The 20,045-nt window shown below is 40.5% G+C and overlaps 1 protein-coding gene across 1 annotated transcript in view; it reads right to left on the reverse strand.

Moving 5' to 3' along the window:
• Nucleotides 1-5,070: 5,070 nt before the first annotated feature.
• Nucleotides 5,071-20,045, reverse strand: part of LOC143962616 (guanine nucleotide-binding protein G(i) subunit alpha-1) — a 126,358-nt gene continuing 111,383 nt past the window's right edge. The window contains exons 6-9 of the mRNA XM_077471932.1: nucleotides 16,452-16,581; nucleotides 12,793-12,946; nucleotides 9,399-9,605; nucleotides 5,071-6,657 (exon numbers count right to left, since the gene is read on the reverse strand). Of these exons, the coding sequence (XP_077328058.1) occupies nucleotides 9,415-9,605; nucleotides 12,793-12,946; nucleotides 16,452-16,581 (475 nt within the window). The 3' untranslated portion in view covers nucleotides 5,071-6,657; nucleotides 9,399-9,414. The remainder of the gene's footprint in view (nucleotides 6,658-9,398; nucleotides 9,606-12,792; nucleotides 12,947-16,451; nucleotides 16,582-20,045) is intronic.

The following is a 20,045-nucleotide window of genomic DNA, read 5'->3' on the forward strand; positions in this document are numbered from 1 at the left end:
CCAAGATTGGTTAAGGTTGTACTACACTGTACATTATTTGAAATTGTACAAGCATCTACATGCAGAGGTGAAAATAAATATATGTTAAGAAACATCTGTCCAAGTTGCATTTATTTTTTTTATTTTGGCTACGTATGGTGTTGTGTTGTGTTAAAGCCACTGCAAGGTTTTTACTGCTGTCTGTTATCCTTGTTAGAAGGATCCAATCTCACTTCCTGTCCCTAAGACAGCAGGAAGTGAGAGGAAGGTCATTTTTTTTTTTGTACCTTTCCAACTTGCATACAAATTTAACTTAAAGTGGAAGTAGACCCATCAATTTAAACAGTTAAAAAAAAAAAGGCATGCCGGGAATGCTAACTGGACATTGGCTGTGCTCTCAGCCGAACCATCCAATGGCTGGTGTCATAACGAATCACATGTGCAGCACCATAGCAGTTGAAGATTAAACAGAGGCAAAGATGGCAGCTTCCTTGGCTGAAAACGATAGGGGAGTTTACTTCCACTTTAACAACAAACCTACCTGTGATGTTACATAGTTAGTCAGGTTGAAAAAAAGACACAAGTCCATCCAGAGTGATGTCTCTTCTTTATGGAGATTTTGCTGGGGATGGGGATTTTGCTAGAACAGCTGCATCCTCAGCTACAGTAGATGAGGAATGATAGCTGTGAGGCCAGAAGAAAAATAATATACATCACATCTAGGGTCATAGGCTGCAGGACAGAACCAAAAATAGCAATCCCCAAAGATCTTACTGCTTACTCTGGGGAAGTGGTTTCCTGTGGTTCTAGGCTCCCCAATGTAATGAAAAGCCCTTGAAACATGGAGGCACCATTGGAGGGGCACTCCTTTGAGAGACCGGTAAAAGTGATCGGGTGGCTCTAAAGCTACCTGATTGGAAAGCCCTTTGCTGACTAAGGCCCCATACACGCTATCAGATTTTCTGCTGATTTTTTCCTTCAGATTTACCAAAACCATATAATATGAGATCAAACCTTAGCAGTTTCAATTTGTATGCAATCAGGCAGGCCCTTGCACTACATGGTTTTGGTAAATCTGAAGACAAAAATCGGCAGAAAATCTGAGTGTGTGTATGGGGCTTTATAAAGCCGATATCAAGTTTGCAGCTGCTGTGTAGCTTGTTTAATCACTTGTCACCATGAAGTTTATAAACTTACCTTGAAAGACAAGTGGTAAAAGTAAAAATTTAGTGAAAGTGGACATTTCATTTAAATAAAGAATCTGTGTTATATACGACAGAGAAGCAAACCCTTTCACACGCTTACCAAAATTAAAGCAAAAGCCTTCTTCTGTCAAGATGGCACAGTGTAACAAAAGGCATAGTACAGTGGCTCTGGGAAATATATGATCTGCAGGGAGCCAATAGACAATACAGCAGACTAGTCCTTTGCCCACTTTACTTCTTTTTTTTTATGGGCACAGCTTTCAAAGTAAACGTCCTCTTTAAATCCTCTGATCTCCTTAACGTGAGCTGATATTTTCAGGATTGGTCATGTGGCATGAGCATCTCCTTCAATCTCAAACCAATTTCCTAGCATGATTACCTGAAGTTTACAGTCTAAAGCTTTGATAGCATGTTTCAAAACCAGAGAAAGAACCTTGCAAGTGTTCAGGAAGCATTAAAAGCTTAGGCTGTTCCTTTCTGCAATTTGCTGCCATCATTGGTGTTTAAACGCTATGTACAGATAGGCCTGGGTTTTCTACGTCTCATGCCGGTAAATTGTGGCACTTGCTGTAATTGACCAAAATAGCGCTCTTATTGATGGTCCCTGCACTGGTGTAAGAGGGCAAGCCATGTCATTCATGTGCATGCAGCTTATGACTTGGTTCTGAAGTTCCGCCACAGTGCTCAGCAGAAATATGTCCATAAAGCCCAGGAGAAGAAGATCAACGGGAAATGGATCTCTACTAACTGGACAATAAGGACTGATGCTAGAGAGAGAAGAGGAAAGCAAAGATGACAGTTTTTGACCATTACAAAGTCATAGGAGCAACGAAAATTAGAAACAAGATAATCAGACATGAGATGAAGAAACTCCAAAGAGGCTACCAAGCCAGCGTGGACATACAAACACACTAGACAAGACCTTAAATAAATTACTCTTTATATGGAGCATGCAAGGAATATTATACCTAATCACGCAAATGGCTACATCTTCTTCTCTTGCTGAATCTAATTTTATTGCCAAAACTGACAAACAACTCAAACACCTTTTGCTGTGTGAATGAACACATTAACCCAACTACTACAGCCCTGGTCAAAAGTTTGTGAGAATGACACAAATATCAGTTTTCAAAGTCTGCTGCTTCAGTATTTTTAGATTTGTCAGATGTTACTATGGTATACTGAAGTAGAATTACAAGCATCTGATACGTGTCAAAGGCTTTTATTGACAAATTGCATCAAGTTTATGCAAAGAGTCAATATTTCCATTGATGACCCTTCTTTTTGAAGACCTCTGCAATTCACCCTGGGATGCAGTCAAACAACTTATGGGCCACATCCTGACTGATGCCTGCCCATTCTTGCATAATCAATGCTTGGAGTTTATCAGAATGTGTGGTTATTTTTTTTTTTTTGTTCACCCGCCTCTTGAAAACTGACCATAAATTCTCAATGGGATTAAGGTATGGGGATTTTCCTGGCCATGGCCCCAAAATTTCAATGTTTTGTTACCCAAGCCACTTTATCACTTTTGCCTTATGGGGAAGGTGCTGCATCATGCTGGAAATGGCATTGTCTGTCACCAAACTGTTGATTGGTTGGGAGAAGTTGCTTTCGGAAGATGTTTTTGTACTATTCTTTATTCATGGCTGTGTTCTTAGGCAAGATTGTGAGCGAGCCCACTCCCTTGGCTGAGAAGCAACCCCACACAAGTCTCATGATGCTTTACTGCTGGCATGCCAGGACTGATGGTAGCACTCGCCTTTTCTTCCCCTGCAAAAGTTTTTTTTTTCCCGGATGCCCTAATCAGAAAGGGGATTCACCAGAGAAAATGTTTTTTCCTCCAGTCCTCAGCCATTTAATCCCTGTACCTTTTGCAGAATATCAGTCTGACTCTGATGTTTTTCCTGAAGAGAAGTGGCTTCTTTGCTGCCCTTCATGACACTGGGTGATCCTTTGCCTCACTGTGCATGCAGATGCATTCACACCTGCCTGCTGCCATTACTAAACAAAAAGCTCTGCACAGGTGGTACCCCAATCCCGCAGCTGAACTGTAGGAGTCTTACCACAAAATGGATTAAATTCATTATTTTCCTAAAAATTCTACAAACAATACAACATAATGACAACCTGAAAGCAGTTGGTTTAAAATCTTTGCAAATTAAAAATAGTGAAAAAAAATTATGGACATGTACATAGAATTTACAGCCTTTGCTCAATAATTTGTTGAAGCACCTTTGGAACCAATTACAGCCTCAAGTCTTTTTGTGTATGCTGCTAAAAGCTTGGCACACCTATTTTTGGGCAGTCTATCCTAATTTTTCTTTGCAGGACCACTCAAGCGCCATCAGGTTGGCTGGGGAGCATCAGTGCACAGCCATTTTCAGATCTCTCTACAGAGATGTTTCGTCAAGTTCAAGACTGGGCTCTGGCTGGGCCACTCAAGGATAGTCAGAGTTGTCCCGTAGCCACTCCTTTGCTATCTTGGCTGTGTGCTTAGGGTCATTGTCCTGTTGGAAGATGAACCTTTGCCCTAGGTCTGGGGTCAAGAGTGCTCTGGAGCAGGTTTTCATCAAGGATGTCTCTGTAAATTGCTGCATTCATATTTCCCTTGATCCTGCCTAGTCTCAGTTCCTGCCACTGAAAAACATCCCCACAGCATAATGCTTCCACCACCATCATTCACTGTAGGGATGGTATTGGCAAGGCATTGAGCAGTGCCTGGTTTCCTTCAGACATGAAGCTTATTCAGGTCAAAGAGTTAAATCTTTGTTTCATCAGACCAGATAATTTTCTTTCTCGCAGTCTGAGAGTCCTTCAGACGCCTTCTGGCAAACTCCAGGTGGGCCACATGTGTCTTTTACTGAGGAGTGGCTTCCGTCTGGCCATTGTATCATACAGGCCTGATTGATGAAATGTGCAGAGATGGTTGTTCTTCTGGAAGGTTCTCTCTCCACAGAGAAACGTTGGAGCTCTGTCAGAGTGACCATCGGGTTCTTTGTTACCTTCTCCCCCTTTTACACAGTTTGGCTAGGCGGCCCGCTCTAGGAAGAGTCCTGGTAGTTCTAAACTTCTTCCATTTACAGATTGGGGCCACTGTGCTCATTGGGACCTTCGATGATGCAGAAGTTTTTCTGTAACCTTCCCCAGATCTGTGCCTCGATACAATCACATCCTGGAGGTCTACAGACAATTCCTTGGACTTCATGGTTTGGTTAGTGCTTTGACAGGCACTGTTAACTGTGGGACCTTATTTACACAGGTGTGTGCCTTTCCAAATCATGCTCAATCAACTGAATTTACCAGAGGTTGACTCCAATCAATTTGTAGAAACATCTGAAGGATGATCAGTGGAAAAAGGATGCACTTGAGCGCAATTTTGAGTGACAAGGCAAAGGCCGTGAAAACTTATGTACATGTGATTTTTTTGTTTTTATTTTTAATAAATTTGCAAATATTTCAAACAAACTTCTTTCACATTGTCATTAGGGGGTATTGTTTGTAGAATTCTGAGGAAAATCATGAATTTAATGCATTATGGAATAAGGCGGTAACATAAAATGTATATAAAAAAAAAGAAGCGCTGTCAATACTTTTCGGATGCACTGTATAGGTAAGCAACTGCCTTTATTACTGCTTGAATTATTTTTCCTTTGGGCTGAAGCTCAGCTAACACAGTGGTTTCCCCACTCTGGATTAAAAGGGATCACTCACAAGTCATGTTTTCCAGTCTTCCAGACACTAATTCAATCCAGTTATAGTTTAAAAGAAGCATACTATTCATTTTACCCGTAGTTCTGCGAAAAAATTACTTTTTAATACATTGGCCAAACAAAAATCAAGATAATTTAAAAATGTGAGCAACATTTAACAAAAGCAATTCAAATCTGAAAAAATGCAAGGTTTATTAGGAATCACTAGCAACAGTTATACAGGAGAAAATCAAGGTACCCATGTAGAACACTGACCAGCTTGTGTGCTCTAATATATTACAAAACACAGGCAATATGGTTTTCCTTTTTTTTTCTTTTTTTTTTTTTTTTTTTACACAGGTATGCATCTGAATTTCTAGGTACTTTAAATTAAAAAATAAAATCATCCAAGGCACAAAGAATTCAGTTGTAACCTTAATAATAGATTGCCATGAATTCATTCCATATAGTGAAGTACAAAAACTTTAATGAAGAAGGTAACAAGTACAATTAATTTATACATGTTCTGGACAACACAAAAGTTACTGGTGAATTTCAGGTAAATATGAAGCAACACAATTTTGATGAGATCGTCTAAGAGTGAAGCCAGCAGTCAACTCACAGTGAGGTATAGGTGTGAAAAACTGTCTCTATGCAGGTTTTTAGTACCTACGAGTAAATCAGAATGTCTGAACATTTTAGAGGTTTGCTTTTAAAACCCAATAAAAAAAGCATCAGGAACTTTTTTTTTTTCCTTTAATTCCAAGAAGGACCTACAACATCATACCACCCCTGGAATTTACAACGGTGAAGGAATGATAGGATTTTAAGACAACAGTGACGGTGAGGCAAATTACAAAGACAGCATCACAAAGTCACACATTAAAATGGAATATTATGGAACATCATCTGGCTGCACGGTTTAATGGAAAGGCTCAGGTGGACTAAAATGTGGTACATATGTGGAATTAAATGAATGCCAGACTGACTCATCTATACAAAGTACTGCCATGGTCAGCATGCCAAGAACAGGATTGTTCCAACAAGAATAAATCTCAAAATTTTTATTATTTTTTTTTTGTTTGCATTTCAATAGCCCACAAAAAAAATGTTCTAGACGAACACCTGGAAAAAATCTATTTACAAATAAAAGATTTGTTGATTTTAAAATGTATAAAAAATGCAATTTTGGCACCACCTGTAAGGCAATGCACAAGATAACTATTAGATAATAAAAATGCACAGTGAAGGCTCAGGCCGACAGGATGATTCTGTGTTACATGCCCTGGGGTTGTGCAACTTTCAGGTGTTCAGATTTCATTATGCTTCATTATATATATATCTATCTTACAGGCTTGCAAGGAAACATTGCAGAACACAGAATAAGGCAGCATGCATGCTTAAAAGGGAAAAAAAATAAAATATACATTATTTCTTTAAATAACCTAACCAGGCGAGGAAAGAAAAAAAGTAATGTCCTCTAACAGCATTTCATAAAACAGGATTTTTTTCTTTTTTTTTTTTTAGAACAAATCAAATTATTAAAATATTCTGTTCAATGTCTGTACAAATAACATTCCTACAATTACAGTATACATACAATCAAGATACCTTCTCCATTGTGTGGCCAAGTAGCAGTTACTTTTTTTTGAAAATTTACAAGACATGAACATAAATAAAGCTAATAAAACTGGCAAGTACAGTACTGGTCCGCTGTTCATTAAGAGTCTTAAACCACTCCAAAAGCCATCAAGCCATAACAGGGTGAAGTCAAATGCAATCTAAAAAGAAAAAGGAAGACATTGAATGATATTAGTCAACCCCATATACAAAGCCTATGGAACTTTGGTTACAGTTGACTACAGGGCAAGGATCTGGCAATATAGCATTTATCTAGGGCAATGGCGAATGTTGGCACCCCAGATGTTGTGGAACTACATTTCCCATGATGCTCACCTACACTGCAGAGTACATGAGCATCATAGGAAATGTAGTTCTGAAACATCTGGGGTGCCAAAGTTCGCCATCACTGATCTAAGGTATGTTTTGTGTAACGGTTCAAAAGAAGAAAATTAATAATTCACAGCAGCAGGATAATTTCACAGTAGGTCTATCTTATCTATAGGGGAACTGCAGTCTGCTCACATAATTTGTAATAAAAACTATCTTTGCCATTCTGAAGCTTCCCTCAACCACTTTGCATATTATTTTATATATACTGTGATTCTGTACTTAAATATGCTGCAGAAATCTCCCTCCACTGAGCCTGGCTGCATCCATTTTAACTGTGGGCAGCTCCAGGATTTACACAGACACACAGAGGCACGCCTTCAGCTCTGCAGATTTCATTGGCTCCCTTATGACTCACCCCTCCTCCCTCCCTGGCAAACTTATGAGCGAGCTGTGCATTTGGTGGTAAATAGTTTTGGATATCTTCTGATTTTGTATTTATTTAGGGAAAACTGGCCCAAAATAGTAAAAATTTTTTTTATATATAAATATATCTATCTATATCTATATATCTCTATATCTATCTATCTATATATAAACTGTATATTATTAATACGCATCTTTTTAATCCTACCTAAAAACACACGGACACGAATGAAAAAAAAAAAAAAAAAAAAAAAAAAAAAACACAACAACAAACACATGCCCAAAAAATACTGACCCTGACCCAAACACTAATCCTGGGGCTGACCTAGATCTAGGTATTTATACACACATTTTTTTCTGCAAGGACAGAGAAAGATAAGATACAATGTCTCTGTCGTCAATTTACAGAGACAGAAAACAAGGTGGCGGGCTTCACAGTGACTGATCACTATGATAGCTAATCAGAGGCTATCACAGCGATCAGGTGACCACGAATTGGACGCTCCAGGTCCCGTTCGTTAGAATGGGGCCTGGGGCTCTCAGTGAGACCCCAGACTCTGCTGGAAACGCGCCTCAGTCCTGTGAGGCTGAATATTTGCGTACAGTCAGGATGAAGGGGCTAAAGTGATAAGAAAAATTAAAGGTTTACTATTAAAAAAATAAATGTTTCATACTTGCTTTCTCTGTGCAGTGATTTTGCACAGAGCAGCCCTGACTCTTCACTTCTTGGGATCCCCCACCATTGTTCCTTGCTCCTCCTCTTCAGCGAGTGCCCCACAGACAGCTGCTGCCCTGTGTCTATAGACAAAGGCAGAGGGGCTTGCCCTGTTTGCTCAGAGAATAGGATTAAAAGCAGCAGGAGACGATGGCTCCCGCTGTTCTCAATATGCCCAGTGAGGAGGGAGAGAACAGAGAGCCGCTCGGCTCGTGCACAGCGATGGACCAAAAATCAGGCTAAGGCAAGTAGGAGAGGTGATGGGAAGATCCTCCAGCAGAAGGTTTTTTTCCCTAATGTATAAAATGTATCCATGTGTTAAAAAACAAAAACAAAAAAAAAAACCCCTTAAAGCTTTAGATTTTAAATTCCAGACTAGTGAATTTGCCTTGGCCGAGATGTTATCAGTCTGCTGTAGGTAGGAAGAACCAGCTTGGTCCAAACTAACATTTTAAAGTGACAGGAGACAAGGACTTTGGCTTTAACAGCTATGCCTGGGCTAAAGACAAACATCAGTACAGTCAATATACTGCAAGTAAAGAAATATACTTGTTAACTTGCTGGAATCCTGTGAGCTCCTAACTTCCTATTGGTGGCTGACCTCACTTTTGCTAATGTTATTAAAATCATAAGCAGTGCTATGGGGGGAGAAGTGTAACAAGATAGTTGTGCCAAAGTCACAAAGCTGTGTGCTCTGGTTCCAATTATACATCACGAGCACGGACACCATTCGCTCATGCAGATAATTTGTATGGCCATCTGGACTGCAACATTAAAGCTCCATTCACATTACTGCGCTGTGGCACCTTAAACGTCATCCTAATGAGCCTCACTGGCCGAGTGCACTTCCAGAGAGGATGCAGATCCATTTTCTGGGCTGTTGAGGTGCATTGCAAGCACATTCAATTTGCATTACCATAACTCACTCCCATTGGTCAGGTGTGAGTCTAGGCTAAAAAGTCTTAGTAATATGGCCATGTTAACACACTGATCAAAGATGTGTTTGAATCCGGAGCCACGATGTTACATGGTTTCTGTCTAAGGGAGTGTGGAGTGCCACATTGAGGAGCAAAGCAGACACAAGGGGTGCAAGTGAAAGGAAATTGCAAAGCTTGAGAAGTACACAAACCCGCCTGTCCTGACAGGAAACAGCCAACACACTTCTAAAGTAAGGCTGGCCATGCATTATACAATTTTCTTATTCAAATTCCTTTATTTACCAAAACCATATAATACAAGGGCAAACCTAAACACCTTCAATTTCATATGCACTCAGACGGGCCCTTCCACTACATACATGATGGTAAATCTGAAGGAAATTGAATAAGGAAATTGTATAATGTATGGCCAAGCCTTTCACAGCATTTTGATTTATACACCAAAGTATAAAATAAATCAATACATTTGTCAAACCTCAAAGTATTCACTTACCATGTAATTACACATTTTAGAAAAGGCCACAGTCTTTGAGATTATTTTTTATGATGACATCAGTTACTGCATCAAATACAAACTGCACGTTCTTGGTATCTGTTGCACATGTAAAATGGGTATAAATTTCCTTTGTGTCCTTTCTTTTGTTAAGGTCTTCAAACTGGCACTGAATATATGCAGCTGCTTCTTCGTAAGTGTTTGAACCTAAAGAAGAAAAAGCATAAAGTATAAATAATGTTATAGAAACATAGTTTTTTTTGTGCAGAAAAAAATGGAGTCAATTTTAGGGCCGGTTCACACAGCGAGGCGAGGCGAGGCGACACGGCTCGCCTCGCCTCGCCTCGCTCCCGCAAGTCGCCCCCATTCAGTACTATGGAACCGTTCTGAGAGGAGCGACTCGAGTCGCTCCGACTCAGAAAAAAGGTTCCTGTACTACTTCGGGGCGACTTCGGGGGCGACTTGCATTGACTTCTATACAGAAGTCCTCTGCAAGTCGCCGCTGAGCTCCCCGCAGGTCGCGGCGAGGTAAGTCGGAGACGCCTCGCCGCGCGAACCGGCCCTAAAGTAGAATTCCAGCATTCGTTCACCGAGTGGCAGGTGTGGAAACCTTTGGGTTATTGGTCAAAGTCCCCTCTACAGGCCAATCAGAGGAAGCCTTGGATTCGCTGAAAAAAAATACAAGGCTTCTTCTGACTGGTGGAAAAGCAATCAGACAATCTATTTTGTTTCGGCAGCAGGCGGGAAATTGAACATATGGCAACTGCTTACCATTATGTAGCCAATTGCTAATACTTCTGGAGTGCATACATTACCTGCATTAGTGGAAATAGTTTTCTTGGGCAAACTAGGCCCAAACAAACTAAAGTGAACTGAAAGCTTGACTTCTGCTTTAGCCCCTTGTCCGCCAAGGTACATTTTATAAACATTCTTGTAATCAAGGGGTTAAAGCTCACCACTTCTGCTGTAAGTTTAGTTATTCATTTTTCGAGCATGCAAGGGGCTTTAAGGGACAAGCAATCTGGGTGGCCATTTTTACGGCGCTCTGAAGGTTGTACCACAACAGCAAGTGCACATATTGCATGACTGCAGATGTGTGCTAGAAAACACAATGTGAATGTGTCGCTTCTGGGTCATAGCAGTTTCCTTTCTTCACAGAACTTTATTGAAAGGTCGAAAATGACAGTCCAATACAATTCAATTCACTTCACTGCAGTGGTGTTGTGAAGGTTTGCATTGCAACTCACGCTGCAATGAGTACTGCATGCAGTACATTTTTTGAGTGCACACCAAAGAAAACTAAAATTATTGAAGACCAGGCTTTTTGTGTTGAGGCGAAGGTGGAAATAGCTGACAGTAGTCACAAGGCATCAGGTGTGAAAAGGCCTTTAAAATGACAACATACATTTATAAGAATGCATATCAACTCATGTGTCATTGACATTGTGAATGGGGGCCTTCCTTACATTGGAGGTACAGTGCCTTGCAAAAGTATTTACTCCCGTAGCATTTTTTGTGTTTTGTTGCCTCACAACCTGGAAGTAACATGGATTGTTTGAGGATTTGCGTCACTTAATTTACAGAACATGCCCACAGCTTTGAAGATGTTTTTTTTATTGTGAAGCAAACAAATGGGAAAAAACAGAAAGTCAATGTGCATAACTTTGTAGAGCCCCTTTTTGCAGGCATCACAGCTCCAAGTCGCTTTGGATAAGTCTCTATGAGCTTACCACATCTTACCACTGGGAATGTTGCCCATTCCTCCTTGCAAAACTGCTCCAGCTCCTTCCCATTGGATGGTTTGCACATGTGAACAGCAATCTTTAAGTCTGACCTCAGATTTTCTATTGGATTGAGGTCTGGGCTTTGACTAGGATATTTACATGTTTCCCCTTAAACCACTCAAGTGTACAGGTTTTGCTCAAGGATATCCCTGTATTTAGCACCATCCGTCTTCCCCTCAACTCTGACCAGTTTCCCAGTCCTGACTGCTAAAAAACATCACCACCGCATGATGCTGCCACCACCATGTTTCACTGTGGGGATGGTGTTCTTTGGGCGATGTGCTGGGTTTGCACCATAGCGTTTTCTTTGATGGCCAAAAAGTTCAATTTTACTCCCATTAGACCAGAGCACTTTCCTCCACACATTTTGGGAGTCTCCCACATGCCTTTTCGTAAACTCAAAACGTGTAACTTTTTTGCTGGACGTAATGCCACTCTGCCATGAAGCCCAACTCTGAGCGTACGGCTTATTGCCATCCTATGTACAGATACTCCAGTCTCTGCTGTGAAACTCTGCAACTCCTCCAGGGTTACCTTAGGTCTCTGTGCTGCCTCTCTAATGCCCTCTTGGCCTGGTTCGTGAGTTTTGGTGTGCGGCTGTCTCTTGCCAGATTTTCTGTTGTGCCATGATCTATCCATTTGGTTATGATATATTTTTTACGGTGCTCCTAGGGATCAAAGATTTGGATTTTTTTTTTTAGAACCTAACCCTGACTTGTACTTAGCAACATTATCCCCCTTTTTTGTTTGGAGAGTTCCTTGGTCTTTATGGCAGTATTTGGTTAGTGGTGCCTCTTTCTTAGGTGTTGCAGCCTCTGGGGCCTTTCAAAAAGGTGTCTGTATATGTGAAGACAGATCATGCGACACTTAGATTGCACACAGGTGGACATCATTTCACCATTTGTGACTTCTGAAGGCAATTGGTTGCACCAGAGCTTTTTATTGGCTTCATAACAAATACCTACGCAACATGCCAATTATCAGTTTTTTTATTTCTGAAAAATGGTTTTATGTATAGATTTTTCTAATTTTATTTCACCAAGTTAGACTATTGTGTTCTGATCCACCCCATATAATTCAGATAAAAAAAAAAAAAAACAACATTGAACCAAAGGCTGTAATGTAACAAAATAGGAAACAAGCCAAGGGGGTGAATACTTTTGCAAGGCACTGTAAATCTAAAACGGGTGAATACATGATCATCCCGACTCAATCATTTTATGTACAAGTCATAGACACAGCTTCATAAATCTGTCCGTTTTGGGAACTGAGGTTGGCGTCTCCATTATGATTTCCTTCGTGTGTTCCCTCTCCAGTCACAGTGCCCATCATGCCAACAAGCTCTTGGTCTAGGAGTTTTGTTGTAAGAGTGTGCAGAGCGACAAATTCTCCACCAAGTCCAGCTTGCTGTTGATTTTAAAAGCACACTACACAGCAGTAGTGGCATTTGAACTCTATGCGCCGTCAACTAAAAGTAATTTTTCACTGCCGGAAGCAGTTTACAATCATATCTGCTTGATAATGGACACTTTTTAAAAATGGTTATGAAACAACCACCCCCCCCCCCCATGCATTTTTTTTTTTTATTCTAGAGAAATAATGTGATTTACCTGCATATTCAGGATAGCAGATTGTCAGAGGACTCCTCTTAATTTTCTCCTCGAACAGATCCTTCTTATTTAGGAATAGAATAATGGAGGTGTCCGTAAACCACTTATTATTGCAGATGCTGTCAAATAATTTCATGCTTTCATGCATTCGGTTCTGAAGAATGGGCAAACAAAATAAATTGTAGCCGTTAATATGAGCCTTCAAAATAAACACTCATCCTTCCAATACATTTTTAAGAGTTGCGTTTGATGACAACACTTCATACTCTATTTTGTAGGATAAATACTGGTTGTCTAAAGTACAATTTAAAAATAAATTTGGGTTTATGATCAAACAGACCAAGCTTTATTTTTTTATTTTTTTCTAACCAATCATTGGACATTAAAAAAAATTAAGACCCTTTCATTGCAGTTCTGCTTCAGGCACCACCTTCCCCGTAGGTTAACACTTTAGTCTATACTTACCTAAACTGCAGAGCAGTCAATTTTAACTTTGCAGCCTTATAATTCTCTTCTAAATCTACCCAGCAGACCATTGCTGCACCTATGCATTGTGTCTTCCATTCTAATTGAGGGAAAGGGTGGTACTTCTATGCAGGAGGAGGGGGGGGGGTCTCCTTGTGCATGAAGTGACAACTTCTTCTGCAGTTTATCATATGCACTAACAATTTGTCCATGTTTGTGACAAGTTTACTTTAACTGCCAATTAATTCTAACAAAAACAGCACATAACCACTAAAAGCTTCTCCTAAATATGAATGACAAAAATGAAAAGCGAACTATAAAGGAAACATAAATAAGCATAATGTTATCTGGGGGGAGCAACATTGGTTGCTGTTTTCAATCACAACATACAGGAAAAAAAAATAATTTAGCTGCAGTTGACCTTTCACTACTGGCCATTAGGATGCCCTGCCACAGTAATGCACCAATAGTGAGGAGGTGGGACCTGCCTCTAGACCACATTTTAATCCAGGGTTCCCAGGTCATTCAACATAAACATGTGTGGGGATATGGAAACTTTAGGTGAAAATGGTGGTTTGGAGCCCCCTAATATAGATTTATTGTTTTCGGTTATTACTCCATTAAATACATTGTTTCTCTGAAGTTAGAAGTGAGCAGTGTTTCTATAGAACAGATGGAAGTCTTGGTTTAGTTTTGACCTAACCACAAAACAAGCTCAAAGTGATGTGATAGCCTGTTTGTTATAAAAGTGGTTATAAAAACTGTCTGACCATTGATAGGCGAGAAATGCTATGAATAACGGGTATGTACATTGGATTGTTATTATCCCATTGGTGGGCTTGGTCTTGAATGTATACTATAAATATGCTGTACCAGGACCAATAAATCGAACAGCCACTTTTATATATACATTGTTCCCTGCGCAGAATCTGGGTGTGACAAACGGAGAAGTGTCGGCAATAATAATGAGGTAAGATTAACAATAATAAGGTGATAGTTAGGACTAGAGTTTATAGGGTCCAGAAGTATCCCATCATTAGGTAAACCCATGAATGCTAGCATACTCATTTAGGGGCCATTCATATTAGGAACTGCATTGGGATCACACAGGAACAGTGTGCGGTTCCTGTGAAGGGCGATTACAACCATTCATTTTGGTTGGCATGAAAAAAAAGGAAAAAATTAAAGATAAATAAATAAATCACACCACACCAAAAACTACTTTGAAACGCACTGCATCTGGATCGCCTGGTACTTTTGCACCATGTGATCCGGCGCGTACAAAAGTACTGTGTTTGCAACCTGCGTTTTTAGGCAGCATTGGTACTTTGCACTGCCTCCCACTGCAGATTGCAAGGGCAGTGCAAGTGGAATGTGGTTAGGGAAACCGTGCAGGAACGTGAAAGTGGATGTAAACCCAATTCATGAAATTTGAGCTGGGCACATCTATTCGTAGTGTTTTCTTATCCCTCTTCAAAGAGCTAAGCCCCATAGCTCTGATATTTGCCTGATAACTTCACTCCTTCTGGGAGATGGGAGATAGACCTGTGTGTCGGAGGAGGTTGCTATAAATAGATTAGCAGCCAATTCACAGGCAACCTCGGCATGTGCGTGGGGGGGGGGGGGGGGGTGCCTTTCCTCCAATCATCTTTCTCAGGGTGTCTAGCAATGATCTCCTCCTACAGGGGAGCCAGGTAGTGAAAAATCTAACAGGACGTGCACTTTCTAAACAGTATATCAAGGTGAAGACAGCAGATCTATATGTAACACTTATGCGGGGAGATTTGTTTCATCCCTGTGTATCATCTGAGGCTGTTCAATTCACTGGGTATATGAAAGGTTTACATACACTTTAAGCATATTCAATATGGAACATGGAGGCTGTGATTTCAGAGTCCTTCTCTGAAAATACATGTGATCTGTTGTACCAACTCTCATATTTCAGTTCTTTGAATCACTGACCTAAGACAACACCACAGAATACATATCTTTTTAGGTATTTAAAATTAGAAATTCACCTTTCGTAATATGTTACAGCCATATTCAGGGTGTAACATTATATACACTCGCCCCCACACCTCACCCCTGTTGTGACAGGCAGCGGGGTTCTGCTCCCTATCCGCTAGCTGATGCAAAAAACAAAGGAAGAGGACATCACTCATTGACAAGGCTCTGTGCATGGAAAGCTACAAGTTCTGGCAAAGCTCTCTCTGATTGGACAAGATGGAGAGAACAAAGTCATTGCCCTGCCTTGTCAGAGAATGCTTTACATGCATTCAGAAAATGCAAATCACTCCCTAATGGTATGCCGAGCAGCCGACCTCCAGTGTTCAGTAAGCAGGAGTTCCGGCCGCTAAGCACAAGACCCAGAAGCAGGTAGAGATCAGTGGAGTAGCGGTGTCTACTTCAGTGATTTACAGCTTATAGGGGCATTTGTCAGGTGTGACATATACATAGATACATTGGTGTAATTATTCTGGCATGACAGATTTTCCTTCATTACCAAGATTCCTATGCACTTTCCCTGTTTCTGTAGTTCGACCAAATAAGCTCCTTAAAAGGAGGAGAAGTACAGACTAAGCTTAATTTGGAGTGACCCACAGAAGAAGCCCAGCCACAGGAATAAGTCCAGGCACCGTGTCATCTCGAAAATGGGAGCCTCGATCCGCCAGGTGCCATCTCAGCAAGCCGATGAGAGCCTGAGATGGCCGCTCCCTGCCCCTCCACAGCTAAGCACTCCAGTGAGCCTGGAGGAGCAGAGCAGAGAGCTGCTGACTGACAGTTAGCAGCTCTCTCGGGAAGCTGTGAGAACCAAGCCATCGGCAACGTTCAATCGCTCGGTTCTTACTTTCGAGGCGCCGGGGGACAGATGCAGCATTGGACCGATGCTGCATCCACTTAAGTACAATGGGGGGAAAAAAAAGAAACCAAACCCCTACTTCTCTTAACATTAAACATAATTCAATTTAAGCAACCTAAATAAAATAAAAAACTTCAATACCACGAACATGTCTTAAGGCAGCTGCAGGGAAAAAAAAAAAAAAAAAATAAAAAAAAAAAAAAAAAACAAACATTCAGAAACACAAATATATAAATTGCCTAATGTGGAGATATGACTACAGAAAAGGAGCCAAGATGTAATATCTCACATCTATCCAGATATCACCTTGTGCAAACGTAACCTTCATACTCACCATCTCTTCATCTTCGGCCAGAACCAAGTCATAATCACTCAGGGCTACGCAGAAAATGATTGCTGTAACTCCTTCAAAGCAATGAATCCACTTTTTCCTTTCAGATCTTTGACCGCCAACATCAAACATCCTGAGAGAGAGGTGAGAAGAAACGATCAGAAAGACAGTTTCCATGCGTTCGAGACTGAACTAGTTTCTAAGCTCTAAACCTAAATAAGTTTGACTACTCAAAGTACCAGCCAAAGACTATCATCTACATTTTGATCAACTTTTTCCTGAATTTTAAAGGCATACTAATTTTAAACTGGACATGCCAACATTAAATTAGGAATAGTTGCATATTTGCTATTTTTCATACTTTGTATGTAATTGATTGCTCCTATGTGTGACAGTAGTTAAAGACTTCAAATGCATCCAGAGCATTAAAATAAATGGCATTATAGACCTATGCAGCTAATGTCAAGTTAGCAATTCTTAAATGGTTTCCCATGTAAAAATATCATAGAACAGCTCTTGGTGCTTTTAGTAACCAGAGACTTGCTTCTTTCTTCCACTGCACAAATGGGAGCCTGATCATTGCTCTGGGCAACTTGGACTGAAGTCCGGAAATAAACAAACACAGGCCACATCCAGGTAAGTGGCATTTAAATGTATAAAATCAAGCAGGTATATTTAATGATGACAGGTCCATTTGTAACAAACACAGAAATATACTAGATATGGCAGATATAACTAAGGGAGCAGTACAGGAAAAATAAAGATTTTAAAAGTATAATGAAAAAGCCTAAGGCAAAGCACAAAGTTGCAAAAGGGAAAAGAAAATCGTACTTTCAAAATGGAGAATGTTAGGCTAAGGGAGAGAGAAATCAAGAGTGACTACATCACAAGAATAGTACAAGACCTAATACACAGAACATTAATCAAAACCACTAATAAAGAAAATGTAGGCCAATGTAAGCCACACGTGAAGAAAACAAAGAAAGTACTATATGCAGGTATGTGCAGGTTTTGTGTAATCTCTGACTGCAGAGTGATCTTTTAAGGGCCACATAACAGATTTATACAAACCATTACTGTCTATACAACTTCAGAAGGTAACCATCTGGATAGCACAGAACTCTGCTGTGAGGCAAACTCATAATACTAGCTGGGAGAATAAGCTGCAGGAACACATTTCACAAAAAGGGGTTTAGAATGGGGTTGCCAGTCCGTTTCCTAGCTCTGAACTTATGGGGCTGCAATGGTTCACAGCTTCGGGTCTTTAGGCAAAAACAGCAGTGCAGTTGGTCCGATAGGTGTACACCCCCTTGCTTCCTCCGCCAATGAAAAAAGTTATTATTTCATTGATTGCACTGGATGGAACACCATCTGTAAAAACAGAGCCTGATTGGTCACAGGATTCTTTCTTCCAGATTGTGTTACAAGCAGTGCAATCAATGAGAAATCTGTTCTGCATGAAATTAACCATATGGTCAGTAAATGTAACTTAGGAGAAATTTTTTTTTTCCTACAGCTTACCTGTAAAATCCTTTTCTTGGAGTACATCACGGACACAGAGCAGTCATTACTATATATGGGTTATACGCCACCTACTGGTGAATGGACATTGCTAAATAAAACAAGAAGTCCTCCCCTATATAACCCCTCCTACACAGGAAGTGCCTCAGTCTTGCAGCAAGCAATAAAATTCCCAGACAAGAGGGGCAGGATTGCTGTGTCCCTTGATGTACTACAAGAAAAGGATTTTACAGGTAAGCTGTAGGAAAAAAAATTCTTTATTGTACAACCCGGGACACAGAACAGTCATTACTATATGGGACGTCCCCAAGCAATGCCCCTAAGGGGAGGGAGACACCATCACTGAAACTCCCACTATTACGGTTTGTAAAATGCTGAGACCAAAGTCAGTCTCCTCCATGTTCTTAGCATCCACCTGGTAAAAACCCTGTTGATGTACAAACCTAAAGACTAAATGGTGGCCTTGCACACCTGGACTACTGACACCTGATGGCGGATGGCCCAAGATACTCCCACACACCTGGTAGAGAATCTCTCCCTAGAAAAAAATAAAAATAAAAAAATATGGGATTTTGCCCGTTAAAACCATTGGCATCATTGATAAACTGGCAGATGCTAAAACATTCAACCTGGATGCTGCCTGCCCTTCCTGGAGCGCTTCTGGCTGCAGAAATCAGGGCACAACAGTGTGGCAATACAGGACTCAAGACCATTAGGGCCTGCTGGACTGGGAGTGTTCAAGGAGCGACTCCTGCAAGCCTCACTATGTCAGCATACCAAGCCCTCCTGGGCTAATTTGGCCAACACTATTATCAGTGTTACCACCTCCCGGATTCTTCACAAAAGATGTGGGAGAAGTCAGAACAGAGAGAAAGAATCAAATAAGGGAGAACTGGTCCCTAAGGTGTTACCAGTGAGACGTTCGTCCCAGACACAACCTGTTCCCACTTGGAGGAGGAGGACCCCACCAGATCACTGAACCTGCCTCCCCCGGTTGCCTCTCCTCTCTGGAAGCTTTGTTATACAAGACCTTCAGAGACTGGGTCCCCATTAATGTGGGGTCCACTCCCCTGGACCTGTATAGCACCCTGCAGGAAAGCACCTTGGTCAGAACAAACACTGCACAGGGTTCCATTACGCAGGGTCCAGCGCCGTAAGGCTGCATTACAGGCAAACCTCGAGGAATCTTCTCTCCTTTAAATGCGGCCGATACCTTTTTCGAATGGATCTGATTGAAGTCCATGATTCTTAATAGAACCGTCCAGACCACCAAGTATGCTCCAAGGAGCACATGTATCACATCAGTGACCATCCACCTAACTACCTACACTGGTACTTCCTGTGTAGGAGGGGCTATATAGGGGAGGACGACTTGTTTGATTAATTTACCAGTGTCCACCTCACCAGTAGGTGGCGTATATCCCACATAGTAATGACTGCTCTGTGTCCCATCAATTACGATAAAGAAAATAAAATCATCCATCTCATACTTACCTGCTCTGTGCAATGGTTGTGCATAGAGCTGCCCCAATCCTCCTCTTCTGTGGTCTTGGTTCCTCCCCCCACCAAGTGAACCCAAAGCAAACTGCTTAGTATGGGGGAATCATGCAGGCTTGTGCCCACGCTGTACTGTGTATGTCCAAAGACACACACAGAGTGGCACGTAGTGTTTTTTTTTTTTTTTGTTTTTTAAGAATGCCACATTTCTTTACCCACTTGCTGACCAGGCCTTTTCTGGAACTGTTTACAGGTTTAAAGTAGTATTGTTTGCCAAAAAAATACTTGGAACCCCCCCAAAAATTTATATATATATATATATATATATATATATATATATATATATATATATATATATATATATATATATATATATATATATATATATATATATATATATATATATATATATATATATATATATATATATATATATATATACACATACATACATACATATACACATACATATATATATATATATATATACACACACACACATATATATTAAGCAGAGACACTACTAGAGAATAAAATGGTGATCGTTACAATATTTTATATCACACTGTATTTGTGCAG

This window comes from Lithobates pipiens, unplaced genomic scaffold (assembly GCF_037356315.1).
Source record: "Lithobates pipiens isolate NorthernLeopardFrog02 unplaced genomic scaffold, aLitPip1_a1.2 Scaffold_8, whole genome shotgun sequence".
Lineage (NCBI taxonomy): Eukaryota > Metazoa > Chordata > Amphibia > Anura > Ranidae > Lithobates > Lithobates pipiens.